This window comes from Eurosta solidaginis, chromosome 1 (assembly GCF_040869045.1).
Source record: "Eurosta solidaginis isolate ZX-2024a chromosome 1, ASM4086904v1, whole genome shotgun sequence".
In the NCBI taxonomy this organism is placed as follows: Eukaryota; Metazoa; Arthropoda; class Insecta; order Diptera; family Tephritidae; genus Eurosta; species Eurosta solidaginis.
Genome location: NC_090319.1, coordinates 390,397,339 through 390,422,399, shown reverse-complemented (window position 1 = coordinate 390,422,399; position 25,061 = coordinate 390,397,339). Strand labels below are relative to the sequence as shown.

General features: G+C 39.9%; 3 protein-coding genes across 4 annotated transcripts; 1 reads left to right on the top strand and 2 right to left on the bottom strand.

The window, feature by feature from the left end:
* The first annotated feature begins 529 nt into the window (after positions 1-529).
* LOC137245628 (26S proteasome non-ATPase regulatory subunit 9) lies at positions 530-1,485 on the top strand. The gene is made up of 3 exons (XM_067776598.1): positions 530-743; positions 805-1,131; positions 1,191-1,485. Exons 1-3 carry the CDS (start codon positions 561-563, stop codon positions 1,410-1,412), a joined length of 732 nt encoding a protein of 243 aa, XP_067632699.1. The 5' UTR covers positions 530-560; the 3' UTR covers positions 1,413-1,485.
* Positions 1,486-3,969: 2,484 nt separating this feature from the next.
* On the bottom strand, positions 3,970-8,207 carry LOC137245619 (uncharacterized). Of its 2 annotated transcripts, XM_067776585.1 has the most exons (3): positions 7,989-8,207; positions 5,792-7,928; positions 5,584-5,721 (listed from the first exon to the last, which is right to left on the bottom strand). In XM_067776585.1, the coding sequence occupies exons 2-3, from the start codon at positions 6,852-6,854 to the stop codon at positions 5,675-5,677; spliced, it is 1,110 nt and encodes a 369-aa protein (XP_067632686.1). In that variant the 5' UTR covers positions 6,855-7,928; positions 7,989-8,207; the 3' UTR covers positions 5,584-5,674. The 2 variants fall into 2 exon arrangements, with proteins under 2 accessions (XP_067632676.1, XP_067632686.1); XM_067776575.1 differs by having other exon boundaries at positions 3,970-7,928.
* Positions 8,208-13,956: 5,749 nt separating this feature from the next.
* LOC137238465 (cell division cycle 5-related protein-like) lies at positions 13,957-22,869 on the bottom strand. The gene is made up of 6 exons (XM_067763502.1): positions 22,831-22,869; positions 20,219-20,284; positions 19,950-20,157; positions 15,979-15,998; positions 15,616-15,873; positions 13,957-15,556 (listed from the first exon to the last, which is right to left on the bottom strand). The coding sequence occupies exons 1-4, from the start codon at positions 22,840-22,842 to the stop codon at positions 15,982-15,984; spliced, it is 303 nt and encodes a 100-aa protein (XP_067619603.1). The 5' UTR covers positions 22,843-22,869; the 3' UTR covers positions 13,957-15,556; positions 15,616-15,873; positions 15,979-15,981.
* Positions 22,870-25,061: the final 2,192 nt, after the last annotated feature.

The window sequence follows — 25,061 nt, the reverse complement described above, 5'->3', positions numbered from 1 at the left end:
GGTCTATTTGGCATCATTTGTGATTAAAAAAAAAAAATTCATTCATTTAATCTCTTTTATACACTTAATTAAATATTTATATGAACGGGACCTTTTACAATTATCACCGGGCTTTGCATGCGTTTCATTTATGGGCTCATAAAATTGCCACATTTCACTTCTTTTTTTACTATAATATGCTCTCATCTTTCACTCGGTATTAAAACGGATTGTTAATAAATTAATACAACCAAATTAACGCCACCAACCAGATCAAAACGTCGTTTATAAAAATATCAATCCAAAATAACGTCGCCTGAAAGAGCACACTAGCTAAAAGTAAACCAAACCGAGAGAAGAAATATCGCTTCATGAAGAAATATCGCTATTGGCGAAATGCCATTCAAAAGAATCGAATGAAGGAAAATCGTCAATCACTGATACATTTGGATAGCAATAGCTATCACTATAAATATTTTCCATTCGCGGCGATGCAATCACCGATAGTGAAATATCGTTCCATCACTAATGTCATATAGTCAGAGGGCTTGTGGTTGTAACCAACTGTCAAAAACATATGTATGTTAATTATTCTACTTAAAAACATTTCAGCGAAACTAGTTTGTGTAAACATCTACGCATCTACGTTTTTAAAAATGGTTATACCGATGCCAAATCCTACAAAGGATTTAGTTCTTTATCTAATGTCCGAGAAGGACAAATTAGAATCAAAAATATATGAGTATGGTAATATTTTAAAAAATGTAAGTTTGACAAACTTAATTTTAATTTTCGATTGACCTTTGACATGGGAATATTTTACAGAATGGCGATGTTGGCATCCATGGTACTTTGGTGGATGATAACGGATTTCCGCGGAGTGATATTGACGTTTATCAAGTGAGACAAGCAAGACAACAAATAATCTGTTTACAAAACGACCACAAAGCTTTGATGGAGGAAATCGAGAAAAACTTGCATAAATTGCACGCAGAGGCAGCCGATGACCAGTCACAAGCATTGACACACAAAGCAGCTGTTATGCATTTGGAAGATTATGAAATAGTCAATGCTGCAGATGTCATGCCAGAGCCAATGCAAATTATAGTCAAAGTGAACTTGATAAGTCCTGGCTCGCCAGCTGAAGACGCTGTAAGTAATAAATAGGTTCATACAACTTACAAAACTTATTTGGACTAATTGATATGTAGGGGTTGAGAGTTGGTGATGAGATATTGGAATTCGGTACGATCAACTGCACGAACTTTCGAAATGATATTAATCAAATTGGTAATGTTGTGCAACACATGCAAAATCAAAGAATTCCATTGAAGGTCCAACGTCTGAGCGAGCAATTGGATTTAATAATAATACCGAAAACATGGAGTGGCCGTGGATTATTGGGTTGCAACATTGTATTGCCTGGTGCTTGAATACTTATAAAACATTGCAGTAAAGAAAACTATAACAAAAAGTTTAAAATAATAAATATACTTACGATAATAAGAGTTTCATTATTAAAAACTCTTCGATATTGTAAATCTAACCATCTAGTTGTAGCAGTGCTTCGCCCCATCCATGGTCATCAATATCCTCTAATGGGAGTCCAAGGAAACTTGCAGTTTCAACAGGGGTGGACCAGAGTGAGAGGGGTGTAAGAGGCATTGGTTCCACATTGCAATTAAAGAGATGGTTGGTGTCATGTGGGGACACATTGCAAGCAGGGCATACATTTTGTATGTCGGAGTTGATTTTGGATAGGTAAGATTTCAACCTGTTACAGTATCCAGATAGAAGTTGGGATAGAATGACGCGCGTTCTGAATGCTTTCCTCTTCTGCGAGTTCAGGGTACTTATATTTAAGAATGGGGTTTGCCGGGAAATTCCTGGCATAGAGGTCTGACGCCTTTTTGCGGATATCACTGAGGACCAGTTTCTGTTTTTCTTCTACATACGGCTGTGTTCTCAGGTGCCGCTGTTGTTGTTGTAGCATTGCTTCCCCCATCCAATAGGTGCGACCACTCACAAATTGTCGTGCTCTGCGCGAGTTCAATGAGATCTCTAATTCAATTACGCTTGATTTTTTTTTTTCTAAATCTATTTTCCTTAACTTACTTAACTCTGTTTTATAGTAATGTTGCTAATTTTTTTTAGTCAGTAAGAACCGCTTTTGTTTTTGACTTTTCGGAAATAAATAAATAAATAAAAGAAAAAAAAAATATCCTCTAATGGGAATCTAAGAAAACTTGCAGTTTCAACAGGGGTGGAACATAGTGAGAGGGGTGTAAGAGGCGTTGGTTCCACATTGCAATTGAAGAGATGGTTGGTGTTAAATGGGGTTTCGCCTCGGCAAGTTTCCTAGGACTCCCGTTAGAGGACATTGATGACAATTTCTGATTGGTCGCACCTATTGGATGGGGCGAAGCAATGCTGCAACAGGAAGTTCTCAACGCTTTCTATCTCCTCTCCATCCCTGCAGGTCCGACAAAAATCGTTGGTTGGAATTCACAGGGTTCGCCGTGTATTCCCTGTGTTAGTATCGCGATCAGTGGACGTAAGGAGAGACGGTTGAGGTTAATGAGGAGCCTAGTTCGATTCTCTTTCATCCGAGGCCAGGTTTGTTTGGACACCTCGCATGTGAGTTCCAGCGTCCATCTGGAATTCACCTACTTGGTGAAAAATGATGTGAGCCAGTATTTGCAGGTAGCAAGGGAGCAATGTCCTTCAGCTGGCTTAGCTTTGTCTGTTCAGTAGCCTTCCTCGCTAGTTCATCGGCAGCACAGTTCCCGGGTACATCGCTATGACTTGGGACCCATACAACAGCTGTCTTGCACCGCGATGCAAGTTCGTTTAGGGTCTGCACATTCTATTGCTAACTTCGTAGAAGTGTTATTGCCTTGGAGGGCTTTTATTGCCGCTTGACTGTCAGAGTAAATTGCTACTGATGTGGGGTTGTTAGATAGCAGCCAATGGGCGGCCTCCATTATTGCAGTTAATTTTCGCCTAAAAGACGCTTCAGTGGCTTGGCAGCCCTATGCTTAGGGAAAGTGAAAGATCCTCTGAGTAGATTCCACTGCCCACCTTACCATTAAGCTTGGAGCCATCCGTGAAGATGGTCGTGCACTCTGGGTTGTTGCTGTTGTTGTTGTAGCAATGCTCGCCCCACCTAATAGCCGCGACCGATCACAAATTGTCATCAATATCCTCTAACGGGAGTCCAAGGAAACTTGCCGTTTCAACAGGGGTGGACCATAAGGAAAGGGGTGTTAGAGGCGTTGGTTCCACATTACAATTAAAGAGATGGTTGGTGTCATGTGGGGACACATTGCAAGCGGGGCATACATTTTGTATGTCGGGGTTGATTCTGGATAGGTAAGAGTTTAACCTGTTACAGTATCCAGAACGAAGTTGAGCAAGAGTGACACGCGTTTCCCTGGGGAGTATGCGTTCCTCTTCCGCGAGTTTTGGGTACTTTTCTTTGAGTACTGGATTCACCGGGCAATTCCCGACATAAAGGTCCGACGCCTGTCTATGGAGTTCACCAAGGACCTGCTTGTGTTTTTTCGCTTCATACGGCTGGGTTCTCAGGTGCCGTATTTCCTCAAAATGCTTACGGAGATGACTCCTTTGGCCCCTATGCGGCGCTGGTTCATCAATCATATGTCTGTTTGGATGCCCAGGTTTCTGGGTATTCAACAGGAACTGTTTGGTTAGCATCTCATTTGTCTCCCTGATGGGGAGTATTCTCGCCTCATTATGCAGATGGTGTTCTGGGGACATAAGAAGACAGCCCGTGGCAATTCTGAGAGCAGTATTTTGGCAGGCCTGTAGTTTCTTCCAGTGGGTAGTTTTTAGGCTTGGCGACCATATAGGTGACGCGTAGCACGTAAACGGCTGGCCAATTGGTTTGTATGTGGTCATGAGCGTTTCTTTATCTTTCCCCGTGGTACTGCCAGCAAGGGATTTGAGGATTTTATTACGGCTCTGAATTCTCGGAACAATTGCGGTTGCGTGCGCACCAAAATGTAGATCCTGATCAAACGTCACACCCAAGATTTTGGGGTCTAGGACAGTCGGTAGCGTAGTGCCATCGACCATGGATGTTCAATATGGTCGACATTTGGGGCGTCCATGTTGTAAATAAGGTCGGGGAAGATTTAGTCGGTGACAATGCCAGGTTTCGCGAGGCGAAAAAAATGGAGAGATCAGGGAGGTAGCCCTTTATTCTGTTGCAGAGCTCATCGATCTGTGGGCCTGGTCCTGTGGCCATTATTGTGCAGTCATCGGCGTATGAAACTCGCTGGCATCTACAAAAATATTTAAATCAATTGTGGAAACCAAGTTACTAAAATTCCGGTGATAGCAGCGTGGAATGATAAGACTTTTAGCTTTGTCGAGCTCTGTATACCAGTTGTACCATTCCCGATAAACCTGCTCCGGAATAGAACTTGTCCAATCTACATCTAATCGCCATAGTTGTTGCAAGATAATTTTCGATTTGATTGTAATATTCGCCAGATACCCGAACGGATCAAGTATTGACATGGTAAGGCTTAAAACTTCAGCTTTCGTCGGTCGCCTTTATCCCGTCAAGACGTCATTCGGAACTTTCACGAATTTTAGTTTAAAACAGAAAGAATCATCCAGTGGACGCCAGCACATTCCAAGTACCTTCTCTGCCATGGATTCGTTGGAGCAAAAGCTCATTGTTTCAACGTGCGTAAGAGGGGTCTTCGTTTCCCCGAGTGAAAACAGACCTCTTCAGAGTTAGATTTAAATCCTCGCAACTCGAACCCGGCATAGCTGTGAATTTCCTTGACCGCATTTGAAACACTTATAGCCTCATCTCCTGTTTCGAAACTGTCTACGTAGTCGTCCACATAGTGGCGGTCAATAATAGCACTACTAGCTCTTGGATGAAGGTCTCGAAACTTCATCGCATTTGTATTCTTCACGTATTGTGCAGAACATGGTGAACAGGCTGATCCAAATATCATCGCGTTCATAATATATATATGTGGTTCTTTTGACGAATTTCCACCCCGCCACAAAAAGCGTTGTGCATCCTGGTCTTCTTGGCGTATCAGAACTCTGTTAAACATTTCTCGTATGTCTGCACATACGCCAATGACACCCTGTCGAAATTTAAATAGTATACTCAATAAAGGCTTTGGCTGATAAGCATCTGGACCTTTCATTAGCCTTGAGTTGAAAGAAACACCATTTACTGACGCTGTGGCATCGAATACTAAACGTAGTTTATTTTCTTTATTTTGATTACATACCGTAAAATGGGGTAGGTACCATGTGTGAGGTTTAACCTCCATTGCTTCCGCCCGCGATAGTTTCCTAGCATATGATTTACTTAAATACTCATTGATCTTATCTATATACCAAGTCCCAAATTCACGGTTTTTTTCAAATTTTGTCTCCAATGATTCCAGACGACGCAGTGCCATACTATAGCTTTCACAAAATTCTACCTCATTAGTTAGCCACAATAAACCGGTTTCATAACGGCACCCGATTTGCTTGGTTGTCTCCAATAAAATTGCTTCAGCTCGTTTGTCTGCTTCAGACATAACCGGCTGTAGGGGCTTTATACCAAAATTCTCCAGCGTAAAATATTCTTTCATTTGCTGCTGAATATCGTTGATTGCGTCTAATTCGCAGCCTATACGACAAACAACTCCTTCTACACTATCTTCGTTGGATCCGAAGAGCATATATCCCAACTTTGACCTGTGGACAGAAAAACAATCGTCTATGTTTATAACTTCTATTGGACGAACCAAATTTGTGTGCGGCATACCGATGAGAATTTGTGGCACAGCATTAACATAATCATCCACTGGCAAGTTTCGAATTTTATCGTACTTTAATTTAAAACTGTCAACATTCAACGTTTGTGCTGGTATCTCTAACTTTCTTGTTGTGCGTACATTTCTCATCTGAAATGTTGTATTCTGATTCAAGCCAGAAATTTCGAATATAGTGACGACATTTGCCGTTTCAGCTGCCTGCTTTACCACATCTGCATTGTCCGCAGTCGACGTCGACTTTGCATTGCCATTGAAATTTTTGCTACTTCGTTCGTGCAATAGCCGGTTATGATATCTACGGCAAAATTCAAGTCCGCACTCGCGACGTGTATTACAATTGATAGTGCTGTGACCAGGTCGTAGACAACTGAAACATAAGTGATTTGCTTTCACAAATGACCATCTGTCGCTGCAGTCCATATTTTTGAACTTTTCACACTGGCTTAAATTGTGGTTACTTTTGCAATATAAACATTTACTTTCTGTCATCACTAGCACTGGTTTCATTGTCTTGGTTGCCTTCGAAATCAACTGTTCATTTGTTTTGGAAGTCTCTACCGGCACAACGTCTGTAGCAATTGAAATAAATATAGCGACTTCTTGTAACCAATTACTAAAATGGCGAACACTTGGGAAACACAATTTCGTGGAGAAAGTATACCTGGCCCAATCTTCACGTTTATTCATCGGCAATTTACTTAGTAATTCGTCTAACAACGTCGGATTCGAAAGATGAGATGCTGCTCCTGCATTTTCCAAGAAAGCAGTTAGGTTGCTCACCATTGTACTGAAGGTTACAATTTCTGACATATTTCCTTCGGCTATGGTTGGAAACGCTCGCGCTTTAGCTATTTGGCTACGTATTAGTAGCTGTGGACGTCCAAAATGGAATTCAAGCGTAGATATTACAGCACCTACACTAGATGGGTGAATTAGTAGGCATTCTACTCGTTGTCTGGCTGGCCCTTTCAAAGCCTTTTGCAAACGGAATAAATTTTCCAAATCTGTGTACATATACATTGAGGTAGTTTCCTTGAATGCTGCAAAAAACATTGGCCATTCTTCCGGCGATCCGTTGAATTCAGGTCGTGTAATTTGCGTACATATGGCTGTTGTATAGAAATTGACGGTGGCAAATAGTTTGGCTGCACACTTGACTGTGCTGGTGGCGGTTGACTTATGGCAAATGGGGAATACAAGCCATTAATACTTGACACATTTAAGGCTGTGCTAGTATAAATATTACTACACGCTTGGCTTACATTAGAGTTTACAGAATGACTGATTCTGGTGTTCATGACGTCGGCAGAGGTTAGATAGGCTGGCTGTACACTAGCATATGCGGCAGTAGTATAGATACTAGGCAAGTTACCATGGCCTAGAGTGATATCAGTATTAGGGAGCATGTTGCAGGGGCTATTGTTTGGAAAGCCAACTCTTGCGCTAGTGCTGTCGGCAAAAATTACTTTAGTGGCGGCAGCGTTGGAACTACCACTGGCTACGTTGACGTTTGCAGAGGATACGGCGGCAGCATTGGCAAAGCTACCATTAACTACGTTAACGTTTGCAGAGGGTATTTCGGCAGATGTGACATGGGCTGAAAAGGCATTGGCAGAGATTACGTCAGCAGAGGTGACGTTAACAGAGACATCATCGGCAGAGATGATGCTGGCTAAAGGGGTTTTGACGAAACCTGTGTTATTTGCAATTTCTGTACAAAATTTCGCTTGTAATGCGATTGTTTCTCTTAAATCTAAGTTTTCCTTTTCTGCGGCCGCCAATAGGAGCTGCAATTCTCTTATTTGTGCTTTAAATTCATAAATTGACTTATCTGTTTGTGTGATTGTTTTATCAGTTTCTCCCTCGCTGGCTGAAGCCATCTCAGCGCTGGTGTCCGAGTCCGTTGAATTGTTTTCCGTATCGACCAATGGTATTTCGTTTTTGTCGCTTCTAAGATCGTATCGTTTCATGAGTATTCATGTGATTCCACGCTGTAATTATAGTTTGCGGATTTGTCTCTGAACAAATATTAAAAAATGTTATCGCTGCAACTAACGCTTCAAGGAAATACAACTAATATTTTAACATGACAGTGTTTATTCAGTCTTACTGTGCCAGTTTTAATATCTACAAGATAGTTATAATAAGTAAATGATTAAATTAAAAATTTTGTAACAAGATTCTTACTTGTTCGTTTAATTTCCTCGAAGGTTTTTCTATAAAATGAAGTTGAAGGAAGCGATTTAGATATTATGAAGAAACGCTTCGTTCAATTTCGTGTTTAACGAAAATTTATATGTATAATAAAAGGATGCCATACTTATGAAATTAAATAAAATGAAGTTTAAACTGTCAAGTTATTATGTCATGTTTACAATGTTTAAGGTAATATAAAATCTTGGTTTGATTCAGCGACAATGATAAAAAGATGAATAAAAAGTGTTTAGGAATATGAATCATAAATCATTATTCAAGAATAATCACATTTAAGGTACACTTTTCTCCCGAAGAAACATTGATTTTCGAATAAAAAATACTTTTAAATTTGAACGTTTTCAATCATCTGGGGGTATGATATTTGAATATTTTTTGATAAAAATTTTCAAAAAATGCTGGCTGGGAATATACTACATACAACGTAAGAATTTGGTCGAGTACCCCTTTTCTGTTTTCCCTTCACAAAACATATTTTAGGGCTATAAAGTTGGGATACAAATTCCGATTATTGGGGCTCTCTTACAAAATTATTATGTTGTTGTAGTAGAACTTATTTTTTAGTTTAACAAAATATCAATTTGGTATAACGCATAGTATAATGACACTAACATGTAATATGTACCAAGAAAACTTGTTATAAAAGCAATAAAGATTAAATTTGTATAGCGCTATGTATTATATGCACGTATATTATTTGCTTCTGGTTGTTCGAACGATATTGCTAGCAATAGTGAGTCATATGTGAAGATATATATATATATATATATTGTATTTGAATGATATAAGAAAAGAAAGTTTAAATCTTCTAGCCAATTCGTGCATAAAGGTGTAATTAATGGTGACTTATAACCATAAAACCATAACCAGATAAAACAGCTGATCGAACCTACCTTATAGAAATCAATGTAACCGATTAATGGATGGATATGGGTATGGTTACAACTATGGCGTTAGGGTTAAGGAAGTTTAATTTGGCTTAAAATTTTTTTTCTAACCCACGGTTGAGCTCCAAAAATGGATCGTTAAAACGTTTCACGTGATAAGGACGGCTTATTATCAATAAAATTTATAGAGCTAACTTCAAACATTTTAAAGCGACAAATCATATTATTAAATTGATATAAAAAAAAGGATGTATGCCCTTTGCTGTAAAGCTAACAATTTCAAGTATTCAATAATAAAATTTGACGAGAAAAATAGACCCTTGTTAAATGGTTCAACCGGACTGCATAAAACCCTCTAAGCATCGCTTAGAAGTTCCTTAACTACCCTGCAAAAAACGCTCTCGTCATTCCACGTCATTGGACTAGTCACTTTACATTCATACGTTATATTCATAGTCACGTTTGTATGGCCGTGGGTAAGTCTTATGACCAAATTTTTTGTTGGGTAACTATTTTTAAGTCTACAAGGCTGATACTTACATGGCCGCCAGAGTACGTACCATGGGCCTCTGCCGGCGTGGCTACTGGTGATGTTGACCTTGCCGCTGAAGCCGACGCTGTTGTTGGTTGTGGTGCGTGGTCTTGGGCGCGCCGTGTCGGTACTGTTGGTGGTTGTTGCGCTGTGGTCCGAGGTGATCGAGTGAACCTGGTGGCAATAAAACTTCGTGTTGACTTTTACGACCTGGATGACTTGGTGCTAATTGGGCGTTCGTTGTATTACGCTGCAGCGTACTGCTGGCCCTGGAGGCGGAGATGGTGCCGGACGCTGTTCCAAAGGTGGTAGTGTACTTCGTAGACGTAGAGAAAGGGGTTTATCTTCGGATACCAAGGGTTCTCATCACAATTAGTTTAGTGCCGTCTGAATCCGAATCGGAATCACTAGTACTTTCCTCACTAGGTGTTACTGTGAAACGCCGACCTACTTCAACTGGATATTCTATACGTTGAGTTTGTGCCAACACAACACAACCGTTGTAATGTTTATTACCACCCAAAATAGACGAGTAGAAAAGAGGTTTGTCGGAATGGACTTTGCGCTATCGACTCTTCCTAGTTTCTGGGCATTTACCTGTTTGTTCTTTTAGTAGTTGGGTTAAGGAATCGGCCTGCAATTCCTGGTTGCAGTCTTTTGGTTCATCAACAATACTCACTTGAATACGTGCACAGCCGGCGAGGGTGTTTTGCGATTAGTTGAGTATAGTTGGGGATGCGCAGTTGATGTGAGCAATAAAGTTACTGAAGCAGTATCGGTGCTTGACGCCTTTGCTGTAGACGTTGTGCCAATAGATGTTACACGATCCTTTTGTATAATCGCAGGGCCGCCAAAAATTAGGCTGAAGCAAATCCAAATCTTTCCACCAAATTCCGAGAATTAACGGAAGAAACACATGTTCTGTTATTCTAAGCTTCCATAAATTTAGTGACTTTCAAACGACCCTCTCGTTTGTATAACGGCTTCTTCGAGAGTTTTTATTCCTTTCTTTTCTTCTCTCAATGTCTAAATTGGTTTATCGTTCGCCGGAAACTCATGGCAAATTTTTTTTTTAGTGATCGCCGAATTTTTTATTTCCTTGTTTCGATACTTTTGTATCGCAACTTTCGCCCCATCACCAGTCACTAGGTGTGTTCGCACGAACACGCTCCCAAGTGGACCGTAACCGTAGACCATAACAGCAGACCGTAACAAGTTGTAAAATTTTTGTATCCTGCGGCGCCATCTTCGAAGTACGTCCTTCTTGCTCTTCCAGTTGTGCATAGATCTGCGATGATATCTGTGCTGAAATTTGTGCCGACATTGTTTTATGTCAGTTCCTTACGAAACTGTGCACGCGCTTGCCGCAATTAAAGGTCTTTTTGAATAATTTATTTTAAATAAAACCAAACAAGGTTAACGCTAAAAGATACATTTATTAAGTATTTTATTCACGTCTTGCAGGTGTGTATTCTTCAAGTAAGTATTTTGAATTGGAATGGCCGTGGCTCTGTGTTGCCATCGTCCTTTTTTAATTCATACTCAAGGCTAATGTGCTGATTTACATGAATTCATACTTAAGGTTAATGTGTAGGTACACGTAAAACGCAAACGTGTTCTATAATAGTTTCCATTTACTGGTTCATTTCCGCTGCTTACATCTGACTCATCACTTTCAGCATTGTTGTACTCCAATAGGGAGTTATCGAGGCTTCCACAGTCAACCTCTGTCGGATGTTCTAATTCCCCAGCGATAACACCGTTACATGGATTTATAGTGCCTACCCCTTCGTTATTCGGCTCTATGTTGTTGCCATTCTGGCTTACATTATTCTGCTCATTATAATTATAACTCTTGTTAATTGGTATAATCTCAATTTCTGGTAGATTATTCCCTCGACCTGATTTAATATTTTCTTCAAACAGTAAGTCGCTAGCATCAAAATCATTGTTATTTGTTTTGGCTATTAACCTACGATTACGTCTAAAATAATTATAAAATGAATCTCTAATGATATATGAGCGGCCATTAACCATTCCACCAACTTTTCCGTAATACCATTTTTTATCAACTTCAACAATACCATAAATGATAAGTTTATTACTATAATCAAATACATGAACGTCATTTTGTTTTTTGTTAATTTTTAAGTTCATTTCATTGGTACTTACTGACAGGGTTAAATATTTGGAAATTTTTCTGGACAAGAAGCTGTCCTGGAGACCCAATGTGGAAGATAGGGCCAGGAAGGCCGCGGTTGCCTTGTACTGCTGCAGGGGTCTATCGGAAAGAGATGGGGGCTCTCGCCAGGAGTAGTACACTGGCTTTATGAGATGGTGGTCAAACCGATTCTGCTCTATGGGGTGCTGGTCTGGTGGAAAGCACTGGAAACGGCGAGCACCTCCAAAATGTTAGTGTCAGTGCAACGGACGGCGCTTATTGGTATCAGTGGCGCTATGAGAACAACACCTACCTTGGCACTGAATGTCATGCTGAATATACATCCAGTAGATATTGCGGGAAAGGCAGCCGCGGCCCGGTCGTTGGTCAGGCTTCGTGATATGGGTTGTATGCTTTCTGATTTCGGACACTCAGACAGGACGGACTATTGCATGCCGGTGGCCGCTCCCTATGCAACCTTCACCCCAGTCATTCCCCCGAGGGAGGAGTGGAGAAGAGGAATTATCTGGGGCATGGGACCGGTTAACTTCTTCACGGATGGGTCAAAGTTGGACGGAAAGGTTGGCGGGGGGTCTTTTGTCAAGAGCTAAATGTAAGCCGCAAGTTTAAGTTGGCTGATCACTAGAGTGTATTCTAAGCGGAAGTTGCTGCGATTAAGGATGCGGTGGATGAAATGCTATCCAGCGCTACTACGGTTAGGGAATTTAACATCTACTCTGATAGCCAAGCGGCTATAAAGGCCTTGAGCTCAACTATAGTGCGATCGAGGGTGGTCTGGGAGTGCCTGACCTCACTTGCGATTGCATCGAATTATTTTACAATTAAGATTATCTGGGTCCCGGGCCATAGTGATATTCCGGGTAACTGTCAAGCGGATCTCTTAGCCCGAATCGGTACAACTGAACCGGATGAAGATGGCTGTAGGGATTTCGGGATTCCGCTAGCCACCTGTGGATTGCTCTTCCATAGCTGGGCCTCGAGTCAGCTCAGCAAACGTTGGGCGGACACTACGTCTTGCAGGGTATCAAGATCTTTCTGGCCGAAAGTGGATGGCAGGAGGTCTGCTGAAATAATTGGGTTCACTAAGGCTCACCTATCAATGGTCATTGGGGTTTTGACAGGGCACTGTCCCATGGGTATCCATACGGTACGTCTCAATATATTGGAAACTCCATCCTGCTGCAGCTGTATGGAGGATGATGAGGTGGAATCACCAAATCACCTTATGCTTGACTGCCCAACTTTTGCCAGAACTAGGCGAAAGTATTTCGGTCGTGACTCACTTGGATTTCCCGAGGAGCTATCCAAGGTTGAGATCGGGATCATTCGAAACTTTATCGTTGCTACCCAACGATTCTCTAAGTAGTTATATCTCCGTCACCGTTAGTTTAGTTTATTATATGTGGTATCACAACGGACCGTCATGTTGTCCAAGTGAGCTTCCCCTATCAGGGAAGCTACCACCCAACCTAACCTAAATTCATTTCTTGTACTATTTTTAATGGAATACAGTTCACGTCCGCTCCTGTATCAATTTTAAATTCAATTGTCTTATTTCCTACTAGGTATGATTTTGTCCATCTTAAGCATATATGACACTACTTTATTTTTGCTTGGATTCCAAGCTAAAAAACTGACGAAACTTTATCGGAACTTCAAAACACAAAAACAATTTCTACCATGAAAAAGCGAGACCACTATTCCTCCAAAATTAGTGAACTTGACATGCTTTTGTTTATGTTTTACATTTTATTTTTACATTAATATTTTTAACAATAACAACAATGCAAATAACACGCGAAAATTACTTCGGTCTCTAATTGTTCACTTTTTCACAAGAAAGTTGATTTTATTTGTGTTTTTATGCACCAAATTTTCAAACTAAAAACAAAATTTTCATGTGTCAGAAAAAAATAATGAAAAAACGGCCGAACGTCAAAAAAACCTATCGAAATACAAACTGCCCTGCAAAAACGCTCCACGTCATATTACTAGCCATTTTACGGTCATTGTGACTTTCTGCAGCGGTTATATTCATTGTCATTTTTGCATGGGCGGATTAGGTTTTGTGACCAAATTTTCCGTTTCGTTCCTATTAATGTGATCGTGCATTCCGATCCCACCTATAGGATGTGAGCATAGTACTGTGCTGCTCACACACGTCACAATGCTCGTCAAATGGCGGTCATTTTTCCGTCATTTCACTCTACATTTTCGAGTCATTTGACAATCAATTTTACTGCGGTTTTACCATTTATATAACCGCCATATAACGTGAATTTTACCTGCAGATTTACTTTACCTGGAGCAGCCATATGAATAAAATATGAACCAAAAAAATTGAATTTTCAATATTTATAATTTTCAATATTATTATATATGTACATGAAATTGGAACTTATATTAATCCAGTTCATATAAAACAGAAGAACTTTAATAATAAATAAACTCGCTTAATTGGTTTTTGTTTTCCAATTGAAATCTCTTCTAAGCGAGCAAAAAAATAATATTAAGCTTTAGAAAAAACTCTAATTATTTGAATAATCTACAACTTACAGCTTAGTAGAAATTCAGATCAAGAATATTCAAAGGTGTCGTGGATCCGATTGCTGTCGTAATTGAAGAACTTAAAAATGTACGACTATTACTTGAGTCAGTCTTATTATTGTTCTAAATCTTATCATTCAAGCAATAATTCTGCAACCCTTAGCAGGAGTATTGATTGGTTTCAAATCTAATTCCGACAGCAATCGTATCACGACATCCCTTATTATATATGCACATGAAATTGTAACTTAAATTAATACAGTTCATATAAAGAAAAGTAAGTATTTTAATAATAAATAAACTCGCTTGATTGGTTTTCGTTTTCCAATTGAAATCTTTTCCAAGCGAACAGAAAATAATTTTAAGCTGCAATTTAAATCTAAAACTTAAAGCTAAGTAGAAATTCAGATTATATTTACTCTTTTTTTTTCCAGATCAAGAATATTCAAAGGTGTCGTGGAATCCGATTGCTGTCGTAATTGATGAACTTAAAAATGTACGACTAGTAATTGAGTCAGACTTATTATTGTTCTAAATCTAATCATTCAAGCAATAATTCTGCAACCCATAGCAGGAGTATTGATTGGTTTCAAATCTAATTCCGACAGCAATCGTATCACATCCCTTATTATATATGTACGTGATATTGCAACTTAAATTAATACAATTGATATAAAGAAAAGTAAGTACTTTAATAATAACATAAACTCTCTTAATTGGTTTTTGTTTTCCAATTGAAATATTTTCTAAGCGAGCAGAAAATAATTTTAAGCTTTAGAAAAAACTCCAATTATTTGAATAATCTACAACTTAAAGCTTAGTAGAAATTCAGATTAGGTTTACTCTTTTTTCAGATCAAGAATATTCAAAGGTGTCGTGGAATCCGATTGCTGTCGTAATTGATGAACTTAAAAATGTACGACTTGTAATTAAGTCAGACTTATTATTGTTCTAAATCTAATTATTCAAGCAATAATTCTACAACCCTTAGCAGGAGTATTGATTGGTTTCAAATCTAATTCCGACAGCAATCGTATCACATCCCTTATTATATATGTACGTGATATTGCAACTTAAATTAATACTGTTGATATAAAGAAAAGTAAATACTTTAATAATAAATAAACTCTTTTAATTGGTTTTTGTTTTCCAATAGAAATCTTTTCCTGTGCAAGCACATCGCTAACCTGTGTTGGCAAAAGATATGATTATACTGTCTTCGATAGATAGTCGGACGAGCCGCTACTCGGCGAAGTAGAGATGACCGTTGTGTCGGTGGCAGCTGTTACAACAGCAGTTTCTAACTTTACACCATCCGTACAGTGTGATGAATGCTTCACTGTCTTTTCCAATTGCTTGGCGCCAGCAAATTTTGCTGTTTGTAAAGCTTTAGCTGTAATGCAAATATATAGATGGGTTAAAGTGGTTTTCGTATGTTATTCAACAACTCACCCTATACCATCACCACAGCCTCATCGACTTTGAATCTGTTTACTGTTTCAGTATTCAGACCCAGTTCGTTTGGTGCAATATTTTCGATTTGATGAATATGTATACTATCCGTTAGGCAGACAATTAGGTGCAATCGATTCATTCATATACTGTGGGTATTTGAGCTGTAGACGCAATGGCAGATATTTTGATTCTTTTTGAAGTGTAACATTTGTAAACAGTTGGGTTTTCTCTGCTGTCACCATCACCACTAGAGAGCTATTGAAGAAACGCTCGACCAAGATAATATGTGAGATTTACACGCATAGATATCTTCCACCTTTTCACAGTTATTGATGGAGAAAATGCGAAAGCCATATTTACCATTTAATACCGAAATAGAACTGTTGAGGAAGAAACATTTTATAAAATTTAATAAAATCAAAAAATGATAGTTGTGCTAAAATGGGGTAACGTATTGTATGTTAAAGTATAGCGAAGTCTCAGCGGCTTTGTCCTGGTGAAAATTGAGTTTGAATAGGTTTTATTCTGCATTCTTAGAAACATGTACGAAGGTACCTGGTAAGATATTAAAAATCCTCAACGCTTTTTTGCTATAACTTAAAAAAACTCATATTCAAACTTCTGCTTAACTTCTACATATCAATAGCTACCTTTACCACCAGGAGTCACTATTGCTTCTACGCCTATGCTATTGTTTCCTACATCGATGAGCTTTGTAATAAAATAAACAGCTATCTCCCCAATCTCTCCAGTTTTGTCGCCTCGCGAAACCTGATATTTTCACCAACCAAATCATCGGTGACCTTATTTAAAACATGACCGCGCCAAATGTCGACCATATGGCATTACCCTACCGACTGTCTTACACCCTAAAATTTTGGGTGTGACTTTCGATCAGGATCTACATCTTGGAGAGCATGCACTAGCAATTGTAACGAAAATCGTCGTTGGTGTGAGGGCTTAGCCGATCTCCATAGCGCCCGACTATGAGGAGGAGCTGTTTAGAACTGGCATCTACGCCGTTTCGCCTCATAGGAGGGCGGCGGGATATCGGTGACCAAGAACTGCCAACCCCCTAATCCAGGGTGTTATGCGGACGGTGCCTATTGGACGATTTGTAGCCAGGGGATAAATTCGGCTGTATTCGAACGGAGCCTTCCCGATACCGGACCACCTCGGGAAGTATTGATGGCCTTACCACAGTAAGGGGCGCTGTTGTGGCTGACGGTTCTTTCCCCGTATATAATACTGGACCGCTGAGCCCGCCTTGTCGGGCTGGTGGTCGTACGACCAAGGTGAACGACTCATTACCTAATTTTCATAAGGACGATGATAAGAAGAGGACTGAGCCGCAAGCCAAGAACGACAAATACGCATTAAGGGATGCGTCGGACTCGGGGAGCGAGAGTAGTGCTAATTCAATGAGCTCCGTGTTGGAGAAGCACACAAATGAAAAAGGAGTAGAAGAGTGGAGAAGGATACGGAGAAAAGAGCTCTCCCGAAGTACCGTGCAGTACTAAGAATTGTACAACGCTTGGGAGCAGTGGTGGACCCAACAGAAGAGGAGATCGAGCGCTTGGCATGGGGTCATGAGGCGGTAGAAGTAGATCGAAGGCAGTTCAAAAGGTTTGCTGCGAGAAACCCTCGGTTCTGCAACCGGTATGAGGAGGAAGAAGCGTCGAATCGCAGAATGAAAAGGCAACGTTCGGCGGAAGGCGACAAGCCTGCTTTCAAGAGGCAGAAAGGGCCCAGTCCCAGAGCCGCGACGCAGGGCAGTCCCATAGACAAGACAAGTAGGCCCAAAGCTGTAAGACAGATGGGCCCCAATAGCGAGGTAGCAACTACCTCGAAGGCTGCGAGTCAGAGGGAAGTTCCAACTATGGAAGTAGGAGATAAGCCAAAGGGAGATAACGCTAATACTCGGACTTTCTCGGAGGTGCTAGAGGGAGCTAAGACTCCGGCTTTCTCGGAGGTGCCAATGGGAAATAACACTAAGACGCCGGCTTTTCCCGAGAAGATGAGTGATGTGGCAAAGCAGTCACTGACTGTGGCGCTGGTTGATCGTAGCAGTCCTTTCGAACAGATGACTAGTGAAAGGTGGAGATCTGTAGAAAAAGAGCTTATTAGCTTAATGCTTAAGATGATGCGGGAATAACCAAGTAAGCTCCTTCCAACCTTTGATTCGGGGGATGGTATAATGGTATGAAGATGATAGCGTGCGACAACATCGCGAGCTTGCGGTGGCTGGAGGAAGTGGTTCGAAACCTCCAAAGGCAGGGCACGAACGCGCGTTTTGAGATGGTGGATAAAGCGCAAATCCCCAAGGTACAAAAAAGTTAAGGTATGGATACCATGCGTGTTGAAGTCGGAGGATACACTGCGACTTTTGCAGAATCAGAATCCGAACATACCGACACAGGATTGGAAGGTACTTACTGTATCTCGGCCTACGGAGGAAGGTCAGTTATAAATCTTCCAAATAAACAAGCAGGCGGAGGATATATTGTACGCGCAGCTTGGAAAAATGTCCTTATGTACAGGCAAAATTTATATGCGACTCAGGAAAAGAAGTCGCGGGTATTAAAGTCCTAACACGCTGGACGTGGGCGAAGTTGAAAAGGACCTCAAAAGCCTAAGGGAAAAAAGACAGGTGGAGGTAGCCCACGTCACCCCGAATGTGTTAGAAGGGGACCAACAGCCAGATGGTGCTGTGAGTCGCACAGAGGAACACCCGGCACAACAGGTACAAGAGGCTGAAGGGGGCTTCGAACACTCTAAACCAAAAGGGCTAGGGGAGGACGACGACGTCACGATGAAGGTGCTGGAGGGGACAAGCAGCCCATTGGTGCTGCGAGTCCTACAGATAAACCTCCAACACAGTAAAGTGGCGTCGAGCGAACTCCTCCTCCTAACGCGCTTATCCAGGAGCCGTGGCTTCCATCGGGAGGAAAGGTTTCTGGACTTAGCGCGCGCGGATTTGGCGTTTACTATGCGCAAACGGAAGGACGGGTGCGAGCTGTAGTAATGGTAAGGCAACAGCTGCATTCATATATGCTGCCTAATTACACTACTGCGGATCTCGTAGTGGTGGTGAAATCGTCGGGCTCAGATGGTACATGTCCGGCCATGCTACAAGTTTCAAGTAGGGCGGTCGTGGGATGGCTTAAAATAATATTCGATGGGTGCATACACTGAATCATGTACCGCACTCTTGGAGAACTGCTCGTGTAGCTTTCCTACCAAAGGCGGGGAAGATCGGTCACGTGTATCCCAAAGATTATAGACCCAATAGCTTAACATCATTTCTGTTCAAAACCTTTGAGAGGCTGATAGATGTGTACATAAAGTCCAACATGGATGAAAAGCTGCTCTCCACAACACAACAGGCGTACACCAAAGGCAAGCCAGTAGACACCGCATTACATAGGGTGGTAATAAGCATAGAAAAAGGCCGGGAATATAAGGAATATGCTCTAGAAGTCTTCTTAAGCATTGCCGGGGCTTTCTAAATGGGCGAGTATTGATGGTCTTAATTACGTTAAAGTACATCCAGCCTTACCCAGATTGATCGACTGCATGTTAAACTACAGTAAGATTACATCGCAATGGGGATTGTACGCAGCCACGAAATTACTGGACAGGGGCACTCCGCAGGGAGGGGTGCTATCACCTCTGCTGTGGAAGCTGGTCATTAACCAACTGCTTAGGGGATTCTACGAGGGACCAGAAAAACTTACGGTTTACGCAGATGACGTTGCATATGGTCTTGTTTACAAAGAGGTACAAGGTCCCTAATTGGACCTGGCCTAAGTTAGGAGGGGCAACCCTACGGGAGAGACCTTGCACAAAATATCTAGGAATGATCCTAGACAGTAAGCTGTCATGGAAGCTCAACGTGGAGGAGACGGTGAGGAAGGCTTCAACGGCACTTTATGCATGTAAAAGAATGCAAAAGAACCGGCATATACGATCAGAAGGAACTCGATGACGATGCCTCAAAACTAACAACCAAAAGCAATAATTATCATTTCACTGACACAAATTTTATAGTTTTTCTTCGGGATTTGGACACAATGTTGTTGTTGTTTTTGTAGCGATAAGGTTGCTCCCCGAAGCTTTGGGGAGAGTTATCGATGTGATGGTCCTTTAGCCGGATACAGATCCGGTACGCTCCGGTAACACAGCACCATTAAAGTGCCAGCCCGACCATCTCGGCAACGATTTATGTGGCCACATTAAACCTTCAGGCCATCCCTCCTTGGCCTGAATGTTCTAGCATTAACGCAACCTTTAAATAATTATAAACTATAAAAATGAAATTAATGCCAAACCTTGGAAAATGTTGAAACGTTCACCACCAACAAAATGCAAAAACTTTTCATCCTCCTCCCGTGACCATTCTGTCTTCTTTATGCTAGGATCAAGCCATTCGTACCAGCGTGCCTTACATTGCTTGGCAGATTTGCGGTGCAGCAGTGATGCAATACGTGACCACTGGTTTTTGCCATATTTCATTACAGCTGCTTTGAGGATTTCATCCTGAAAGTTATCAATTTAGTTAATAAACGGCCAAGAGTAACCAGTCGCGTCAAATGCTTACCTCAGTGTTTCTCCACACTCCACCTTTTATCATAATTCGCGGCATGGTGCTGTATAATTGTGAATTCTTTCGATGAGCACAAAAATCAAATCAAAAATTTTTGTCGAAATAAACAGCAAAAATCATTGTATATTAAAGACTGGGAAATTTTTAGAATAGCACCCCCCGAGTTCGGGGTAAAACTTGGTATCAAATGAAAGAGGGAATTCTCCCGATCACTAATATATATATTTTAAAGTGCGCAAACTTATAATTTAAAAGTTATTTGTTGTTAAAGTTTGCAAATTTAGCAAATTTCTATAGCACTTTAAATTACAATTTACACATCTTTCAAAACCTTAATCCACATACATATCTATATAAATTGGCAACGATAAACTTAAATTGCATTTTTGTATATTTCACATTTCATTTTTGCATTGTTTTCACTTATTCTAAATGTTTTTATTAATTTTTTTTTTTTGTTTTAATTGACACCGCATACGCAAGCGTCGGTTGGCAAGGTGCTTTAAAGAGCCCTTATACTGCCAGGTTATCTTTCAATTTCGTTATTTGTATAACAGTTAATTTTTTGGTTTTTTTCAATTTAATTTTTATGGTGTCACGCCAGATATTCCGTTAGTTTATGTATTTGTTAAAATTTAAAGTTAGGTTTTTTATTGGCACCACGCCATTTTTCCAATATTAAGTTATATGTAAATCGATTTGGTATTATGTGGCCCACGCCAGGTTATAAATTCCGATTTTTCAAATGCTTTCACTTATACTTTCTGATTCAATTATTTAGTATTTTTGAATATTTTTAATTAGATTTTTGCCATTTCGTTTCCCACACTATCCGCCATTTTATTCTCAACCGCATGAATATAGTCCTTTAATAACACGCGGTTGAGTTGTGGGGAAAATCGAACTTGACCCCATTGTACAGGTTTACAAGTATGATATGTATGAGAGGGAAACAATTTCTTTCCCTTTCTAACACATGGCAGTTTGACACTTCGGTCAGTGTCAAACTAGCGTGGAACCCAGTGGAAGCTGCGTGGAACATGAGTTTTGACACTGAACGAAGTGTCAAAATTACCGGGGTTGCTTCGTCGAAAGCGACACAGGGAAGCAAAAAAGGGATCGGAATATCAGATATGGGTTGCTGTGATGGTAAATTTTTTTGAACGAATTTAGTAGGAAATTTTAAGTGCACCCATATGGGTCCTTCAGAAAATTATAAAAAAGACTTCAATTGGGGTATCTGAGGACGCGTAGTTATTTCAGAATTAAGAATACAAACACGTGAGTTAAGTTTTTCTACCCGTTCAAAAGTTCTCCGCGAAAAACAGTTTGAAACCGAGGTCGACTGCAATAACCCGTCCAAAAAAGCGGAAAGAAAAATGAATAGACGCGTTTTGTCCTGTTGTCAATAGTCTGAAGAGAAAAGGTATTCGAATTATTGGAAGCGAGGCCAAAACGCGTCTATTAATACCTCCCCCGACGGTTTTGGTCGTGTTTTAGCAATCGTCCCCGGTAATAAAGTATCACAATTTGTTAATTAAAATTGTCCAAAATATATGGTTATTAAAGAGAGATGTAATTAAGTGCTCGTTTGAAAGTAAATAAGTATATTTCTTTGTAATATAAGAAAAAAAAATGTTAAGCAGTTTTCGATAGCAGCTACTAAACTTTTTTTTTGTCCTAAGAAGTACAACAGTGCCAAATAGCATCCACAAAAAAAAACGAACAAGAACAAGCATTTTATCAGGTGAGCGTGGCTGTGTATGTGCGTGATGCTACATATCGTACTTGTAGACCTGTACAATGCTTGACCCGACGACGTTACAAAACGAAGTGTTTTTTATTAAATCAATCGCGCTTTTGTAGCAACATGCACATATGTATATATACATATATTTTATTGATGACATTACAAAGCCGTGCTGCCACATATATATACGTATACACATATAAAATTTGTATAGAAATTTGCAAACTTTAACACCAAATAACTTTTAAATTATAAGTTTGCGCACTTTAAAATGTATATATATGTGATCTGGAGAACTCCCTCTTAATTTTAAATCTTTCCGGAGATATTCCATTTAAAACTCTCAAAATTGAAAAAAACTGTTTTGCTGTCTCTGCTGAATTAGAAATGGCGAATTTTTTTGCACGCAAAAATGACGTATTTTGCTATCCCTATAAAAATAATAGGTGCGAGAGAGCACGATACATCGCGGGAAAGCTAAATTTGTCAACATGCTATTTCATTTGGAGAATTTTTCATTCCAAATCGTCACCCCTGTCAAAAATTCGTGTGTCTGTGTGCGTTTTTGTCACACGATTTTTGCAGGGTGGCTCGTTTCTTTTTAATGAACAAAATTGTATTTTTCTTGTATTTCGTTAGTTTTTTCAAATATAGTTTACACACTTACACCAGTACTGAAGCTGTATTAGGAGGGAGTGCGACAAAAAATTGAAGATAAAATACAAGAAAAAATACACGAAAATGAAGTAGTGTCATACAGGTATTATAATTTGCTTTCCATTCGAGTATATTCTATAAACATTATTTTTAATGCTAAGATTTGATCCCAACTTACAATTTCCTTTCGTTAATTTACCTGAAAACTCATCCCAACCAACAGTATTGGCTTGCTTCCTCCCTTGTGGTTTAAATTTCCGTTTACCTGCTCCCGACATGTTGGCATTTTTGCATTTCTCTTTTTGATCCCCATTCCCCTTTACCTCCTCTTTTTCGTTGTCCAGTATTGATGTTACAGCTGCGACTGATTGCTTTGTTGCCAAATTTTCCTTATTCACGCTTACTGCCTCAAATATCTTGCACATTTCTACCACTTTTTCTAGGTTCTCATTACGCCCGTCAAGCAATTTCAATTGAAGCTTCTTGTCAAAAACTCCTGTTATGATACGATCACGTAACACTCGATTTTCGTATGACACTCCACATGTGCAATTGTATTCACATCTTTCTAGTTGGACTCGAAGTTCCGTCAAAAACTCCTTAAACGGCTGACGCTCTTTTTGGCGCATGTTATTAAATTTATAAGATTCCATTGTTACGTTGTTCTGCGGCAGGCAATGCATGTCAAACGCTTTTAACACCTCATCAAGCGATCGTTGTTTTGTTTCTGTAACTGTCCGTTCAGCTTCGGTAGCTGTAGCTGGTATTGTACGACGTGTTGTAATTGTACCCAATAACGACTTTTGAGATCCATCATTTGGAAATAAGGTATTGTAGATGTTACCGCCTTTTGTACCCACAAGCCACAGAAAAATTGCAATTTTTGTTGATTCCGACTGCGAATTATTGTCTTTCGCAATCATGTAAACTAAAAAGTTGTGTTTCCAGCTTTTCCACTCCACTGATAAGTTTGAGCAGTCCAATTCCCTTAAGTCCCTCCTTGTATCCGCCATTTTGTATGTGGTTAAAGAAAATGTGATTAAAATATCCGATTAATGGTTTTTTGTTGTTCGATGTTTTTATTAAATTGAGATTTTTCCAGATTAAATTGCCAATTGCCAAGCAGTACGTTATAACAGCTACACACTTAGAACATTGTGAGTTTTCGCTTATTTGTTCGCTTTATTCTGACACCATGTTTTATGTTAGTTCCTTACGAAACTGGGCACGCGCTTGCCGCAATTAAAGGTCTTTTTGAATAATTTATTGTAAATAAAACCAAACAAGGTTAACGTTAAAAGATATATTTATTAAGTGTTTTATTCACGTCTTGCAGGTGTGTATTCTTCAAGTAAGTATATTGAATTGGAATGGCCGTGGCTCAGTGTTGCCATCGCCCTTTTTTAATTCATACTTCCCTACAAGACGGCGGTAACCAGTTCACCCACACATTCAAAGCTTTTTTCGCTCTCCACTAACACATCGACGTTTCATGCTGTCATCGAAATGACGGTTCATTAATTATTCCGGAAAACATTGAAACGCAAAAAAAATATATTTGTTTGCAACGAAAATTATCTTGTGCTTTTAGTTGTGACATGTGACGGAAATTAAAAATTTTGTTGCAGAGAACACCTTTTTGCGTTGGCGGCCTTCGCCCAAAATAACATTAAGTTAATTTTAGTTGTGACATGTGACGGAAATTAAAAATTTTGCTGCAGAGACCATCTTTTTGCGTTGGCGGCCTTCGCCCAAAATAATATTAAGGGTAACGTTTTACAAGACGGTACACCACCTAATTTAAAAATATCAAATAATAATAAAAACGGAGCTCGAGGCGCGTCTTTTGATTCCACGTTTGATAATTTTTGATAAAAATTAGGTGGTGCACCGTCTTTTAAATCGTTACCATATTAAGTGGTATAGAATCGACGGGATGGCCTACAAGGTTTCATGTCAACTAAATCGCCCCCGATATGGTCGGGCTAGTACCTTAATGGTTCCCGGAACGTACCCGATCTGCATCCGGCAAAGGACCAACAAAGTCGATAACGGTGAGTGTCCTTATCGCTACCTCAACAACAACATTATTTACTTTCTGATTTTCATTCATACGTATGTGCATTTTTAAATAATAAAAAAATGTTATATTATTCTAATAGATAGCATATCCGCCGGGTTGCGATTCAGCTCAGAATATGCCAAAATCAGAGGAAATGTAAAATTAAATGCAGATTCACGTGTCATTTGCCAAGGATACAAGGTACTTTACAACCAACATGCTTTGGAATACGGTACCAAACTGGTTGGATGTATTTCCCTAAAAAAGGGTGGAACTACGCATCTTGGTTTGCCAGTATTTGCTTCGGTAATTTATATTGATTTGTAGTGATTAAAATTACAATAGTAGATAATGTAATGTGAATTAAA